This window comes from Desmodus rotundus, chromosome 4, assembly GCF_022682495.2.
Source record: "Desmodus rotundus isolate HL8 chromosome 4, HLdesRot8A.1, whole genome shotgun sequence".
In the NCBI taxonomy this organism is placed as follows: Eukaryota; Metazoa; Chordata; class Mammalia; order Chiroptera; family Phyllostomidae; genus Desmodus; species Desmodus rotundus.
The window spans coordinates 55,273,622-55,291,497 of NC_071390.1; the positions used below are offsets into that span (position 1 = coordinate 55,273,622).

General features: G+C 43.5%; 1 protein-coding gene across 16 annotated transcripts in view; it reads right to left on the reverse strand.

Annotated features, from left to right (window-relative positions):
• Positions 1–17,876, reverse strand: part of KCNMA1 (potassium calcium-activated channel subfamily M alpha 1) — a 720,350-nt gene that overhangs the window by 62,292 nt on the left and 640,182 nt on the right. For all 16 annotated transcript variants that reach the window (XM_053922057.2, XM_024561262.4, XM_071221238.1 and 13 more), the window contains 3 exons: positions 17,454–17,577; positions 12,919–13,143; positions 9,267–9,459 (listed from right to left, as the gene is read on the reverse strand). In XM_053922057.2, the coding sequence (XP_053778032.1) occupies positions 9,267–9,459; positions 12,919–13,143; positions 17,454–17,577 (542 nt within the window). The remainder of the gene's footprint in view (positions 1–9,266; positions 9,460–12,918; positions 13,144–17,453; positions 17,578–17,876) is intronic.

Below are 17,876 nucleotides of genomic sequence, written 5' to 3' on the forward strand. Positions count from 1 at the left end.
CAAATCTTCATAGCTCTTGACACACTCCCTCTCAGACCTACCAGGATGAAACAATCACTTCTCAAAATAAATTATACTTCTATCAGTGAGGTTTATGTAGCCTGTCTTCAGTGATTATCTGAAATTTAATGGTCAGTGGTCTTCATTACATTCTGTTCTGCGGGTTTTGTTCCAGTTCCAGTTTAGGAAGGGCCTATGTGATCCTGATTTCTGTCATCCAGTAATTTAGAGATTCTAATCCACATGGTCTTCCCCAGAGATAAACCAGAAGTCGCATTCTCTTCTGGAACAGAATAAACTGCCTCAGACTGAAGGGTGTCCCAATTAATGCTATTGCTCCAGGTACCACAGCCATACTTCCAAGGAAAATGCCATTCCTGCTTGAGGCTTTTAACCTTGGTGGCAGCGCAAAGGAGAGCATCATTTACATGCAGACATCACATTTGCTTGTGTGCCTGTTGTGGTGTGTGTGTAAGTCACTATAAATATTTTTATGTTGGTAGGAATAATGAGGCATACAATACAGAAAAATAGATTTAGGGAGGAAGGGAAACTACATTGGGACATATGGCTCAGCTCATGGGTCCCAGCTTCTATCAATGGTTCCCTCTGCCCTTTTCCAAGATGCTCCTCAGACTTCTGCCCTTCCACTCTCTTTTCTCATTCATTCCCCAAGGCTCTCCTCTGCTCCCACATCTATAGCTCCGACCCTCTCCTGGAATCAGGACTTCATTTACACCTATCCGCTTCTTACACCCACCTACATTTTCCATCAAGTCTGCATGGAAATGGACGATGGCTAAAACTAAGCACTACCAACATTACTTTCTCCCACTGCCAGTCCCTCCCCGCACGGCAGGCCTCTCTCTTCCTGTGATCGGTGTCACTGTCACTGTCCCTGTCATACATCACTGAGGAGGAAGCTCACACAGTCTGTTTGATATCTGCCACACCTCACACTAGAACCTCGCATTCTTTCTCCAGTCAGGGTTCCTGCTCTCCGTCTGGATAATCACAGTCCTCACCCAGTGTGCTTGCACCCTCTTCTTCCCCACCCCAAACAGTGCTTCACAGGGCTGCCAGATCAATCTCCCTAAAGCTCAGCTCCAATCCCATCACTCTCTTGCTTTGAAACCTTCCATAGCTCCCCAGTGCCTACTGAATTATTTACAGCTTCCTAACTCAGAAATTCATAAAAATTATTTACAGCTTCCTAACTCAAAAAAGAAAAAAAATCCCCAGTGACCAGCCCACATTTCAGCCTCATGTGTCCCTGCTGTCTTATGCACATACGGTATTCCAGCCAAATAATATTCATTGCTGTCCTTCAAACAGTCCCCATGTACCTCTGCCCCCTGACTTCTATTCTTCTGACTGCAGCCAGATCTATTTGTTTCCACCTGCTGAAATCCTATGCAGTTTTTCAGTGTCTCTCAAACTCTCTTTTTCTCCCTGTCCACGTTAGCCTCCATAGATTGTAATTCTCTCACAGTAATAAACCAGCACTCCACAGCAGAGTTATATGTTTGCACAGTAGGTTGCAAGGACCAGGAATGTCCTTTATGACCTCTCTCTCCCCAGCAATGCCTGCCATGCACAGTCTGCGCATGCAACAGGTGCTTACTAAGTGTTTGTGGAGTTGGATTGACACCTTCAGGACAGGTTTCGTGAATCAGATGGATGCACAGCATATAACAGGAAAGAGAACAACAGAGGCATCTGAACACCAACATCCAAATTTAGCATAGACGCTGAAATACACACACCTTATAAAGAGATCCGGGGTCTGATGGGAGCACACAGCAGCTTTGGGGGAGCACACAGTGGCTCTGGGGGGAGCAATGTTGCTGTTTAATAGCAGCATGGTACGGGACCTCAGCTCCACCACCTTTCAAAAGCTCTGGTAAGGAAGCAGGCCTATGCACCAGGCAACTAGTATCCTTATCACCTTGAGACATACAACAGAGACAAGACTGACAAATACAGATAGTTAGGCAGAAAACAGATAGAGCCTGGGGTTTCCACACATTCCTCCACATCTCTTTTCTGCACTTAAGCTTTTTCAACCTTAGACAATCTAAAGGTTGTCCAAAAAATATGAAAGGAAGAAGGCAGATCAATAAGCTGAACCAACAGAATTGTCCTAAAGCAGAAAAATGGTTCAAAAGTTGGGATTGCCAGGATACCCAGGTTAGAACCATTACTTAACCTCTCTAAGTCTCAGTTTCCTCCTCTTTGAAATCAAAATGGTAACCTCCTTACTTAGTATACTTCCTATGATGGCACCTGGGGTGGCTGTTCTTGGCCCTGGCTGCACAGGGGACTCGCCTTGGAGCTCAAAGATTCCCGACGTCCATGTCGTACCCAGATCAATTAAATGACAATTGCCGAGGTACAACCTATGCATCAATATTGTTTAAGATTTCTCAGGTGATTACAACGTGCCAAGTGTGAAAATTAATGACTTAGGAAATGCTTGATGTCTTGGTTGTCAAAATGTCTACCACATCATAGCAGCAAGCGTCCAGGAAGCGTTATTGCTGCGGCTGGTGGTGGTGGTGGTAGTGCTGGTGGTGGCGGCACTTGTGTTCAGACAGGCTCTGCTACAGGCGCAGAGTTTTCATGGGGAGGAACTGTTTTCAGTGTAATATCACCAAGCTCTGCTCCAGTCTGCATGAGTATTTCATCCTCTAAGGCCATCATACTCCTTTCTCAATCAAACCTCCCACCCTTCAGCCCTCCCACTCCCTGACCCCGCAACCCTGTTCTTTAACCTCACACGGGTATATTTCTTGCTTCATTTTTGGCCTGTGAGTTCTGTTTGAGTTCTCCCTCTACCATCTTGGTCTAGGTAGCCACTCATTTTAATATTCTCTCACCAGCACCATGAAATCTGTTGCCTCCTCTGAACTCCATCCCAAACAAAAGCCAATTTCTCCTTCCTCTGCCCTTTCTGCCAAGCACTGCACAGAAAAATCACGCCTTCACCATTCCAACTTCAGCTGGTCCTCACTGATACTCATTCAGCTGTCACCTGCCTCCAGTTGTCTCTCTGACATGTTCCCCATGATGTCTGCTCCCAACCTTTATCCCCATCAGTTCCCTGTCCCAGCTTCCCCACTCCCTTAACTCCTCAAGGAAAACCAAAGTGGCTGCTCCATGAAGAAATCAGAAGACTGGACCTCCTCTCATTTCATCTGTCCCATCCAGCTGCCTCCTTTTGTAGGCCTCATCGTCTTCTCCTGCCTCCCTCTGTCCCTCTCACTGTCATTTAGCAACTCTCCCAAAGCTTCAAACTCTCCCTCTTTGGGAGTTAACTCACTTCAGTCTACTGCAGCCAACAAATATGCTGTATTTCTCCCCATTCTAAAAACAAAAAAGAAATCTTTTCTTTGACAAGATCTTCTGAAATATCCTATTTCTCTCTCCATCAGTACTTAAAAAGCCATATATAGTCTCCAATTCTCATCTCATCCGAATGACACTTCAGACCCCCCCGAATGCTGGCTTCTACTGTCAATAGGCTACTCAACTGTTCTTGCTGAGATCAACAGCTTCCTGAGGATCAAGTGCACCATTGCCTCTTTTAGGCCAGCCCTCATTGACTGCACATTTCCACAGTATCTGACAGTGCTAAACACCATTTCTTTTCAAATCAGTTGAGCCCAACAAATTCTTACTGCATGCCACCTCTGTCAGATCCTGTGCTACAGGAACTGGGGACCTGAAGATAAACAAGATGAAAAGGAGCCCTTGCCTCTTAAAGGACCCACAGTCTATTCAAGAAAACACACATACTGAGAAACCTTCTAGATTGCTAATCTGGAATTTAGCCAACTTTCTTCTCCTTTACCTTTTATACCATGCACTTCAATACTCCTCTAAATCTTTACCCTCAGCCCCTTTCACTGGATTCTCTCCCTCTGTTTGTCCCTTCAAACTTGACGTTTCCCAGGATTCCATGTTTGTCCTTGGTTAATGAGTTGGTCTATCTCCCTAGGAAATATCCACTTTCAAGGCCTCTCCACTGTCCATCACCAATGACTTCAAAACTAACTTTATCCCTATAGTCTCATGTTCTTATTTCTTGTTGGATAGTCAACAGATACTTCCAACTCAAAAGAGACCAGGACCAAGTTCTTTACCTTCTTCCCCAATCCTGTTTATCTTTCTGGGTCCTCTGCTTACTTAATTACTTTTACATCTATGCCATAGCCAACCTTGAAGCAAACCTGTTCCTAATATCTCACCCTTGCTCATCCCCACCTCCTTACCATCTACCTGGTCATCAGTGCCTATCTTTTCTGTTTCAATTCCATCTCAATCACTGTCTTGCCCTCTACTGACATCACTAGAGCTGTACCATCAGCCTTCAGGCCATCCCTGTAGTTCATAGCAATAGTCTTCTTATACAGCTCATGCCACCATCTCTTTCCATCTCTAAGCCATGCTCATATTTTTCCTGTTATCTTTTTAAAAGATGGATTTAATCATCATCTTCCTGTAAATTCACACTCTTAGCAAAGCAGAAAGCCTATACTCTAGAGCTGCAATGTCCAATAGGGTAGCTACAAGCCTAATGCCACTATTTAAATTCAAGTTTATTAAAACAAACTAGCCACATTTCAAGTGCTCAACAGGCACATGTATTCAGCTCATCAAAAAGTGTCAGTTCTTCTCAGAATTCTTCTCAAATCCTTGAAATATATAAAACAAGGAGGCCTCTGAGCTCCTGTATGCCTAGCCTGGTCCTTGTCTCATTGGGCTATACCTGTTTATGGGGGTGCCTCCTCCACTCACCTGAGCCCCTCAAAGGCAGTGAGTGATTGAACCCATGTCATCTTTGTCTCCTGAGATTTTATAATGCCTGATACATAGTGGGCATTCATTTATTCCTCTTTCTTTCCCTTAAGAGTTAAGGTTAAGCAGGAAGAAGCTGTAAAATTCTCCTTTCACAATGATGTGAAAGCATAGTGGGAAACTCAGTCACATGTTCCCTCTTTTCAGCTACTGACTCAAGCAGCTCTCTGAGAATGGACCTTCCTCCTTGGCTCACCCTCCCTTCCAAGATCAGACTCAATTCCTATCCTTTGGAACCACAGGGAAACAGTCTGGCAAGAGCCACTGTTGTACCAGCTGATTCAAATTGAAATGTTTTCCCCAGATAAATGTGTGCTAAATAATACACCAGCTCTCCAGCCAAAGGGAAGTGACAGGAGCTCTGTAAATAAAGGCACTTAGTTGCTGGTAAAGAGCTGTAAAGTGGTTCTCAGCTGACGTTTGCTGACCAGCAAGAAGCAGCTTCACCTGCTTTATATAATTGTCACTGCAGTCCTGCCTACTGTATATTAAAACTGCATCTCATAGACCCAACTGTCACATCGGATATACCATCAGCATGGGGTATGCCACCTTGCTCTATAATTGTTTTTGACAACCAGCCATCACATCTCAGATCATTTTAGAAAGTGGATGGTCCAGAATCCCTAGGCTGGGTCAGTTCTGACACCATGTGGACTATAATAGTGATACCAAAAGGGAATGTGAAAGGGAAGAGGCAAAGTTTTGTTAGTCTAGGAGACCAAGTAACATACAGCATCAAGCATCTGAACACAAATCCCAATGAGGTCTCTCTCTACCTTTGCGATGTTAAGACACATTTTTCATGTTACATTGTATCATGATAGAAAAACTTTCCACAAGGATGCATGAGTAAGCTGGTCCAAGAGCACACACATCTGTCCTGCATCCACATTTCTGTCCTACTAGAGAGATCATAATGTAGTCCTCACAAGGACTACAGAATAAATAGTGAGTATAGTTGGTGGGCAGTGTGCAGGAATCTATGTAGTTATCACTTAGAGTAACATGAAATCCATTTTGTACTTTGTAATTCGAATCCGGTTGAAGCATGCCAAATGCCCAGGTGAAGGGTAATGAAAGTAACTGAGTCCAATGAGAACTCCAGTTGGTCAAAACATTCTTAGGGAGGGACAGTGTCAGAGAAACAGCTCATCCACCCAATGCACAGGCTGGGATGGACCCAAGGAGCGGGCTGCACAGGGAGCAGCCAAAGGTGAACTTACAGAGCTTGCCCTTTGGGGATGAAGTCACTTCCCATGTTGACGGCCACTGCCAAGCCACTGCTTTTTTGGAAGGTCAGAGTGTCACCAGAGAAGAGTGTTAGAAACCAAGGACAAGAAAAGAGCAGACACAGCAAGAAAAGGAGGGGAATATGGGCTCGGTGGGTCTACATCTCCCACAGACTCTCATTGAGAGCAGAGCAGACTGCTTGCCAGTTACTGGTGGGGCACACACTCCATTCTACTGTCGACCGGGAATCTACAAAAATCACCATAGAGCACATTCTCTGCTTTGTTTGTGCCCATGTATGCACACCTGTACAAAAGAAGGAGTTTCCCTCTCTCTTTTTTTGCAGGAAAAATGAACTCTCTTCCCCTTTCTTCCTTATCTCCCACCAAAACCTATTTTTCTCACTTACTTCTGTGCTAAAAACAGTAAAGAAGGCTTTTGAGCTTTGGGTGGGTATCTGAGAAGCCAAGGGGTATTTTTATCATTTTCGCCATCAGAGAGGATCTGAGAGGCTGCGATAAGGCTTACAAGAGCTGGAAGGACCACGTATGTTAAACATACATGAAGTTGAACCTTGAACAATGCAGGGGTTAAGGATGCTGACCTCACATGAAGTTGAAAATCCACATATAACTTTTTAATCCCCACCCGAGAATATGTTTAATGATTTTTAGAGGAGTGGGGTGAGCCAGAGAGAGTGAAACATCAATGTGAGAGGGGGACATTGATTGGTTGCTTCCTGTACGCACCATGACTTGGGATCGAACCTGTGACCTAAGTATGTGCCCTGACTGGGAGTTGAATCCACAACCTTTTGGTGCAATGGATGATGCTCCAATCAGCTGAGCCACCCCGCCAAAGCCATATGTAACATTTGACTCCCCCAAAACTTAACTACTAATAGCCCAGTATTGACTGGAAGCCTTGCCGGTAACATGAACAGTCAATTAAAACACATTATACATGTTATGTATATTATATACTGTATTCTTAAAATAAAGTGAGCTAGAGAAAAGAATATGTTATTAAGAAAATCAGAAGGAAAATACATTTATAGTACTGTACATCATTATTTAAAAAAATTCATGTATAAGTGAACCTACAGCTCAAACCTCTGCTGTCAAGGGTCAACTATGTAACTAAATTATATGTTAAGATTTTGATTCATGGACCTCTAAAGTCACAAATTTTGACTTGGATGGAAATAGGCATGCTGGGAAAGAGGGTGTTTTCCTGTCCTTCTTGCTCAATCCCACCTCAACCTACAGGGAACACTTCTCTTCCACTTCTTCCCACCGTCCTTGCTGGTTCCTGCCAGGAGAAGAGGAGGGTCTGACTGGGTTGGTCAACATGTTCACTGGATCTGGTTTTGTTAGCGTGAAGATAGATTTATTGTACATTAAAGCCACGCACATGAGTCATCTGATGAGCTTGTTAGAATTCAGCTTCCGACCCAGTAGGTCTGGGTGGGCATGAGATTCTGCATTTCTAACAAGGTCCTGGTGATGCCCATTCTGGAATGGGAAGGCCCACATTAAATAACAAGCACTTAAAGGCGGAACTAAACTCTAGCTTGCCTCTTCTACCTTCTAGAAGGCCAGCTTACTGTCTCCTCACATTCTCTGACACCTCTGCTCCCTGCCTCTCAGTATGCAACTGGGTAACTAAGAGCTGTCCCTTAGAGCTTTGACATGTTTCTCTGCCCGTGGGTACAGATGAGAAAGTGGGTACTGAGATTTCAATTTGCAGAAGAGGCAGAGGATGATGGAGTGGAGAGGTCAAAATTGGGCCTCCAGCTGTATCCAGCAGGGCTATGTTAATAGAAGCCTTTCTATTCCAATATGAAGAAGCTGGCACCCCCATTGGAAAGGCTGTAGGAGCAAGTCCAATAGGCCAATGTTAGCCATTTCACTTGCAACACCAAGTGGAAGGTTCTCCTGAGCTTCACCCTAAGATGCTATGAATCTGAGACCCCCAGAGAAGCCCACACCCTTTCTCTCAATCCCCAGCACCAAAGGCACCAGTTCTTAGAAGGCTCCCCTGAAACCTGCTTTGAACCTCACATCTGCTCAGGATCTAGCTGCAGCTGCCACCTTTTCTCTTCCAGTTTCCAGATTTCTCCCTGGCCCCTCTCATTGGCAGATCCCAACCCAGAACCATGCAAGGAAAAGGATTCTAGGGACTACTGTTCCCAGCTTTGCAGCGATATTAAGCAGATGTTAGAAGGAGATGGTGGTGATACCAATTTGACAAAAGATAACGCAGCACACAGGTCTAGACTGCAGGAAGCCAAACTTCATCCCATCAGTACAAAGGTGTTTATGTCCCAGCAGTTATAGTTCTCACGGGCTGTGCCCCCTCTCCCTTTGGTCCTGGAATGATGCCACCCATCCTGAAGGCCAGACATGACCACAATCCTACAGTTAGTGCACGCCTACACAGAGATGTGTTTTGAGGGAAAATGCCTCACATCCAATCCTGATAAGGCCCTGATTAGTGAGGTTGTTTGTCAAGGGGGGTTTGCCATGCTGTCTCTCCAAGACTCCTAGATGACATCTTTATGTGTAGCTCTCTGCCCAAGATCCTGGAAAAAATAATGGGGGAGACTGGGGCAGAGCAGAGATGGCAGATATGTGTCATTTAGCGCTGCTGCGCCTCCTCTAGAGAGCGGGCAGCCTGATGAGCACCACCTCTTGCTAAATGACTTTTAGTGCCCATATAGTCCCCTCTCTCCAGGGTCACCATTCCTTGGCCAGCATATAATAATTTAAGCTTAACACACCCATGCAGCTATAACAATAGCAAGGCTTAGAACAGGTCAATGGCAAAGATATATTTTGAGGAGAAACATTGGGAATTGTTCGGCCAGCATCTTTGCAGTGCCCTGACATTTAGTTGGTGACCCTGTTTGAAAAAGGCTGAGGAGGTGGTGATGGAAAGGCTGGTTTACTGCCTGGGAAGGCAGCCTATTATGAGCATGCATCTTCAAGCCTGCATCCTGGGATGGTGAGAAGAGGCAGCAGGTGCCCCTTTCAACACCATAGCAATGACCACAAGTTCCACTGCCAGGCAGGCTGATGCGAGCCCCTTTGAATTACTCAGTGAAGGATATCCCTCTTGCCAGCCCCTGTCCCCTGTAGGCACAGGAGAGGACTATTACAGGCTATCCTTACCTTGGGAATTGGCCTGCAAGACCCCGATGCTGTCATCAAACTGCATAGATTTGATGTTGAGTGACGCCAAGATGCATTCCTTGTCCTGCAGCGAAGTATCATCAATATTATTCTGATTGGCTGACAGGATAACGCACATGTCACAGAGGTTGATGTTGACGGCCCTTAAATCAGCCCGACTTAATGGTGTACCCTTCGGCAGAGAGGGAAGAAAAAAAAGGAGACGCAAAAGTGAGACTGAGGAACGAGAGGGAAAGAGGAAAAAAATAAAAACAAATTAAAGATTGTGCTGGAGCTTTGGGAAATTATTTAACAAGTATCTTTTTTATGCCTTGACATTAAGCTGGCCTAACTACATTCAAGGGAATAGGAGCTGTGTGCTAATCTAAAGGGTAGTCGGTGCTGATGGCAGCATTTTAGGCTTGCTCTCAATACTCAATCAAGCTATTACTAACAAACGAGGGAGAGGAATAATGCCAGGGTTCTACATCTTCTTCCTGCCTGGAAATTGTCTTGATTTAAGTAACTGTCCTGTGGCAACCTCTGGCTTTCAGAATGTAACGAGGGGGTGGGTTTCAAATGCCTGTTTATTTAATAGCAGGTCACTTCTGTCTCAAGCAAAAGACAGCAGCTTCAAGTAGAATTTCCAATGCAGCTAAGCGGAAATAGCAGTGAGCATGGTGTGATGAGGTGGGGCTGAAACACTGCTCCACTTGGAGGATGTGGGAGGGAGTGGAATTAATGCGCATCTTGCAAAGGGGAGATGGAAAGGAATTACGTTTCAGGCCATATAATTTTACTGCATATTTTCAGTAAGGAAAAAAAATAAGGAAATCACCTAATTGTCCAACAACATAGGAGTGCTTAAACATACCACGGGACATATATACAATGGGAGTCTACGCAGCCGATAAAGAGGCTGAAACAGCTCTCTGTGCGAGCGTTGCCTTGGAAGACTCTCTAAAATGAAACTATATATCTATGAATGTATTTATCAATGTATATACACTCAGAGAGGAAGTTCAGAAAAAATTCACACTCAACTCGTAACAGTGATCACCTTGGGGGAAGAGAATAAGATTGGGGGTGAAGTAAAAAGTTTGTTTTTGATTTCCCGTACTTCTGTATTGTTTGAATATTTTGTAACCAGAATGTGTTTGTATGTTACTGGTGTAATTAAAAATAAATAAGCCAGTAAACAGATTTTTTAAAATCCTAAAACAACAAACTAGTGGGGGGAAAATACAGATCAAGGAGGTAATGACAAAGAGGCCAGGAAGGCAACCACAGGTGAAGTGTGAGGGTTAGTCCTGGAGGTGAGGGGCACGTATGCCACATGCTCTGTGTTCTCAGGAGGCATCACAGCAGAACTCATCAGGCTATCCCGTGGCTGAGCTCCCTAGGGACATTCCTTGGAGTTGGCATCCAGCCTCCTGCCTCCTTGGTCCTCCAGACTGAATCCAGCTTCTGATTTGCCTGCATGGAGACTAGAGTATCCTTCACCTCTGTGTGAAGTCACCCCTTACTGACTGTGTAGGGAGAGGGTTTGCCTACTGCCTTATATCTCTGGATACCTTTCTGTGCTTCTCTGTCCTGGAAAAGGGTCTTTGACAAGGTTGGACTTGCTGCAGAGGTCGAGGCCATCAACCCTCTTTTATGACTCAGTGGCAGTCATGAGTCTGTTCTCAGCCACCAGAATATTGCCACAAAGTGGAATGAAGGAGGAAGAGGCATTTAGTACTGTAGGGCTGAGAGGCTACTCATTCCAGACTCTGAAGCATTATATTTTGAGAGAAAGAGAAGAATCCCCTCTCTTCCTGGGATCTCTTGGCACAAAATAAGTTTGACCAACTTCCTGAACCATTGTGCCGTGCATAAGCCTCAATTGCCTACATCCATATTCTTTTAATTTTCATCTTGTAGGGGCTCCAGCAGTAATTGTGATATAAGACAATCCTTGCACAGTTGTATCCACATGATTTCAAAACTCAAGAAATATAAATGACATACATAGAAACACCTTATTTCTCGGGGCTCGTCCTATCTGTGAGGCACTGTTTAAGCAATGAAATATGTGAAGACAAAAAAAAAAGAAATATGTGAAGACAGAGAAGGCCCATTTTGTACAAATAAGTTGTACATGAGTATGCTAAATTTTGGAGTGTTTGAAAGGGACCTGCAAATATAAAAGCTCATTCGTACAAATGCAGGCATGTGAGTGGATATGTACACGGGCATGAAGAAGGAAACACTAACACACGTACCAAACATCCCACATACACACAGACCCATGTAATCCAGCAAAATAACAAGCTCCTCACAGCACACTTTTAGACCCCAGTCCGTGTATTCCCTCCCAGGGGACTATGGGCAAGATCACATGTAGGAAGATGGTCATGGAAAAACGAAATCAAATAGATGATGCCTGAAATTAGCAAGCCATATATCTATTTAAACTCTTCAGTGTGTATGACTATTTGTTTTTTTGCAGGTGTCTAGTTTTACTTACATGTGTTTATTAAGTCAGTGAGTTTGGGGCGTAGAAACCAAGAGATGTCTGTCTATATTTTTCTCAAGTCTTTAAAAATTTATTGAACACCTATTGTGTCGTACATAAGGATAAATGGTAGCTACTAATATGTATTACTTGTAGAGAGTCTTATGTGTTGTTAGTGAATTTTATTACTTCACTACTTTTGAGGTTCTGAAAGCTGATAATATAAGTAATGAATTTCTGAGGTTCTGAAAGCTGATAATAGAAATAATGAATTTCAGTTCCGTAAGTGGGGAAAATCTCAGGCCTCTAGAAATGTAGCTTCAAATTCATGTTCCTCAGTCCTAGGGATGTGAACTTCTAAGAAAAATGTGGACAGAATGAGTGATATTTGAGTGGATTTGTGACATAGAGAATTATATCAAATATTGAAATGTACAATATATTTTTTTAACATTTATGGCAAATATATTGCTCAATAATTAGGATGTAGTTAGTTACATGACTCACAGATCATGCATCCCATATCCTCACACTACATGGTAGAGTACCCAACATTCCTTTTATATTTGGGTAGCAGTGTTTTGTAATGAATAATATCACAGGCACCCACATTGCAGGCCCATACACAAACCCACGCAAACACTGCTGGGCTTCTGAATGAATAAGAGGCAGAGGCTGACCAGCAGAAGAGTTTGGCCTTCTATACAGCAAATTAAACAAAGAGCTCTATTAGATACACTTAGTTCAAAATGGAATGTGGTTCAATCAAGATTTCACCAAACATTAATAATATCATAAATAAAATGAAATAAATAGTCCCATAAGAAGATTCTGTTCTAAGCATCAGAACATCTCACAGCACTGGGTTTGGATAGGCAAGAGAGTGTTCAGATATTGATATGGTTAATACATTTGATACCAGCTAAACTTCATGTCTGATGAGCAACTCAATGGAGCTGCAGATTCCTCTAATAAAGTCTCCTGGGTTTAGATATTCCTACATGGAGCACAGAGGAAGGGCTGAGTCCTCAGGCCCACAACCACATAACGAAGCAGAGGCATGATCAAAACTACAGCTATTATATCCATCTGGGATTTTCTTTGGTGAATGAAAGGATGGGAAAACACCCATCAATAATGTGACCACAGACTTACAGGCAATATGGACACTTTGGGGAAGTTATGAAGCGTCTCCCATTCCCGCTTGAGGTACTCAATGGAGCCCACAAACACGATGTGCTTGAGCTCATGGTAATGAAAGTTGCTGGCACGGAGTGGCATCACCAGGTTCCGGAGGCCAATCAGGGCTGAGCTGACATCGCCAAAGATGCAGACCACTACGTGGCCACTCAGGACGGTCATAGCTGCTTCACTTCGCGTCTGCAACAGGGAGAAGTGCGTGAGCATTGGAGAGACGACCTCATAGGGCTGTGGTTAGAACCAAAAAAATCATGAGTGTGAAGGATCGAGTAAATATTTATTGAGTGCTTACTGTATGCTATTATATGCTATTACATTTATTTCAACAATGTTACATATAGTTACAATTAGAGTATGTGTGTGTACTCATATATTATACTGGTGTAATAAATATATTGAAACATATCCATACATATCACTACCTTTTATGATAAAAAATTTTTAAAAGATATGCCATACATGCATATGAACAGGATTTCTTTCATAATAATTTTCAGGGGGAAAATCAGAGGGAACAGCAATATTTATGTTATTTGGAAAGGGAAGACTTAGTTTCCACTAAATTATTGATAAAATGAACTGTGTTTTCTGCCTCTCTTGTTGAGATGAGGGTAGATTGATCAGATTCTATGTTGGTCTCAGCTCAAGAAATTTGAGTTTTGAGTTCTAGACTCATCTGTGAGATGATAAGTATGTCACTGTATCAGTAAGTAGACCATGACATCCTACGCCAGGCATTGGATACTGGTATGGCCATGGTTGGCGAGCTAAGATTGATTTCTACATTTTAAAATTGTTGAAAAAACAAAAAGAAGAGTATTTCACAAAATGTGGATATTATATGATATTCAAATTCCAATAAAATTATAGTGTAACGCAGCCAATCCTATTCATTTATGTATTGCCTATGATTGTTTTTACCTTATAATGGCAGAGTTGATTAGCTGTGACAGACAGTATGACCAACAAAACCTAAATAATGTATTATATGGCCCTTTACAGAAAGTGTGCTCACCCCTATCCACTGCTGCCTTGGGGTCTCCAGGAGCATGCCTAGAGTGGCTCACCTGCACAAGTTACCAAAGAGAGGTTTCAAAAAAATCACGAAAATGATCTAGGGCAGGATCAGCAAGAGCAACAACAGCCCATGTCTTTCTGTAGCCCTAGGCCTGTATCCACAAAGGAGACAAATGAAAGAATCAAATCACCCCATTAGAGGTGGACACCAGCTTCCCAGGAAATGCAAATGTTAGCCACTGTTGGTTGTTTTGCTCACTGAGTTGATGAAGAGAACAACACAAGAAGGCCGGCTGTGGGCCTTTATCTGCCTTTCCTTCTGGTCCAACACCTCCCCTTCTGCCTTCCTTCCTCCCTGTGCACCCACTGAATGCCTGGATAGCCCTGTGCGGCTTACAATGCTTTTGGAGAGGCATATTAATGTCCACTGCACATATCAAACTCTGCTCCATTTAATCCCTAGAATTGACCCATGTATTGATTCTTTAAATGCCAATATTGCCATTCATGACAATGTCAGGGTTATTGCAGTAACCCCCAAAGACAGGAAGAAGCTAACTTTTGCTCCCTGGGCATTAGAATGAAACAGGGGCTGTCACCATTATTGGTTTTCCTCTGAAAGAGCACAGAAACACCAAAGACACAGGCTGTAAGAAATGTTTTATAAACTAGACCAAGGGGGACAAGTGGGGAGTCACAACCCATATCACCACTTCGTAGAATAGACCTGGAGTTTGTTATTTTGGCTGCATGAAGTGTGTGTGCCTGGGTACCACCAACAGAGGGTCAGCTAGTCTGTAACGTGATGGGGCTCCTGATGATTTTGAATTGGCCAGATCACCTGGCAGCTAGCTCCCTTCAATGAGCCTGAGGAATCCAAACTGGGTCCGGAGGAGAGGCAAGGAATCTAGAATAGGGAGGAGGGGAAGGCACCAGTTGGCAGTGGCAGAGGCACAGACGCTGACCCCAGAAGCTTGATATGGGGACCAAGACACCAATCCTCAGATCAGCCACCACAAATCACCTAGAGAACCTCGTAAAGATTTCAGTTCCTGACCTCAGTCCTAGAGAATCTGATTCTGCCAGGTTTAAGACCCACTAGAAAAACTACTCACATGTGTGTCCTGTGTCTCCTACACATGCTCCAAGGCCTACCCCAAGCTGAACCTTGGGGTAGGGTCATGGGCTAGAAAGGGACAGGGGGTTTGAAATGGCCTCAAACCCTTTGGAGCACAACCTGTTTGTCTCCAATAAGGCTTCCTGGCCACTTAGATGCATGCCAGTCTTCTCCCCTAGATGTGACTATTACTTTGTGCCTCTTAACATGAAGCTTTAAATATATTGTTTCACAGTTGTATTGTATATTTTCTCTTCAATTAGATGATCATTTCCTCAAGATTGAGGCCATCACATAATTTCTAACCCCTAAAGCAGTTAGTGTCCTACACCGAAGCAATTAGGGTACGCACACCACAGAGCATCTTTTGAGCATCCTCATCTCTGCTCCAATGTGACTTTACAGAAGGCCTCTGGGACCACACTGTCTAAATGGCATCTCTCAGGCCCTGGCTGGTGTGGCTCAGTTGGTTGGAGCATTGTCCTGTGCACCAAAAGGTCATGGATTTGATTCCTGCTCAGGGGACATACCTAGGTTGACGGTTAAGTCCCCCGGTCAGGACACATATGGGGGACAACTGATCTATGTTTCTCCCTCACATCAATGTTTCTCTCTCTCCTTGTCTGTCGCCTCCCCTTCCCACCCCTCCCCTCCCCCCCTTCCCCTTCTTGGGTGAGGATTAAATAAATAAATAGCATCCCCCTGTCCCTTTCTAGCCCATGACCCTACTTTATTTTCTTCATAGCACTTTTTCAATATCTGACATGTTATGTTTTCATTTGTCCACCTGGAGATCTTCTCTTAGCCCCCACTAGAAGACAAACTCCATGAGAGCAGAGGTCAGAGGCTCTACCTCAGCAACAACAGCCATGCCTAGCACAGAAAAGATCGTACAAATATTTTGTTAAATGATTTTTTTGGATGGGAAAAGTAGTAACTCATCTCCCTAGACTCTTTAATGCTAATAGGGAACTTTGACTGGATGTCTGTTATTTATTAAAACCCTGGATCCCAGATATGGCACTCAGCCTTCGACCTGCCATGGGTGGTAACTTGAGGCTGAATTTCGACACCAGAGCAAAAATGCAGTGGTTACAACACCAGGATGTAAATGCATAAGCACCTTTGTGATTAGAACCATTTGTACTTCGGGTAAGTTGGACAACGGCTGTTTCCTGAGAACTCTGACTTTCTGTGTTTTTGTCTATAATGTTCACACCTCCGAGACAGTCTCTGACACAATGCTGCAACACAATGCTGTATTGGTTTGTGATACTTGATTACAATTACACTGAGATAACACACCTGCTCAGATAAAATGCAGGAAAAATTCTAGTGGGTTGGAGCACAAAGCCACTTAGAGGAACTGAAACAGTTCTTTTTTTAGGAAGGGTGGCCATGGTATCAGAAATGATCAGATTTTCCTGGCTCACATGAGGGAGAAGGACACAGCAATCTGGGGATTAGAGGCACAAGGGAAAAAGAACCCTTCCATCTGACCTTTCTGATTATTAATCCATTTTCTATGGATTAGCAAGACAATAAGCTGTGAGAAGGCTGATGTAGGCATTAAAACCTAAAGCTGTTAATAAGGCAAGTCTAAAGAGTAAAATGGATTGTTATCTATGCTGACATTCCTGAGACAAACTAGAGAAGCCCACAGCTGCTACAGACATGAGCCAACCAAGAAAGAGGGCTAGGAGTTCCTGCCTTCCTGGGATGACCCATGGTTCACCATTGTTATCATTAGCACTTTGCCTGTCTACATTTTGTGCTAAGAAGGATCACAAACATGCAAAACCATTATCTAGACAAATACAAGATAATGTTATAAACACATAATAATATAGGCAGTGTTCAGATTTCTTCATGACATTTACCAGTAATAATTATGATAATAGATAACTTTATTCAGTCATAAGTTGGATTTTCATTTTCACCATAACCCTATGAGTTAGGGTCATTCTCATCTCATTTTCTTACAGATAAGAGAACTGAAGTGCAAGGTCAAGTGCATTGCCCAAGGCTGTGCAGCTACTAAATGGCACAGGCAGGCCCTGGCCCCAAAGCCGAATCCACAGAAGTTAAGGTACTTACGGCCTCCCATGATGCCTTTCACACAGTGTGCGACCCTATGGTAAAGCACCAACAAATATTCAGAGATGGAAAATTCTATTCTTGGTTCATGTTCTGATGAGAGTGCTTCTAGTTACTTCAATATGTGTTCTGAATTTTAACAAAAGTAATTAGGACTTGGGACTGTATTATCCCACTATCCGGTTAAGAAAACAACATTCCTAGCAAATGTAGTTTGGGACCAGAGCGGGTGGCATCGATTCCCTGGTCTGTAACTCACCAGGATGACTTTCTCTATTTCCTTGGGTGCGCACCAGTGAAACATCCCAGTAGAGTCGTACTTCTTCACGTTGGAGTCCATGTTGTCAATCTGATCATTGCCGGGAATTAACAAGGGGTCATGCCTGGGGAGAGAAGGACAGGAAAACCTAAGTGGAAAATGTGATAAATGATAAATGAAAAGTGCCCCCTGAGTTACATCTTGGAGGAGATGAGACACGCAGAGGAAGTAGTTGTTAATGAAGGCCATTCTTGTGCTTGAAAGACAACTGCCCCAAACCACCACCACTTGGAAGTACAGGCGACCTTCATCAGGTAGTAATCCTGCCATTCTCTCCTATTCCCCTTTTTCTAAAATGGCCTTCACGTTGTTTTGTGGATTTGATCTTTCTTTTTATGAAGGGCTCACTCTTTCTCCCCCTCT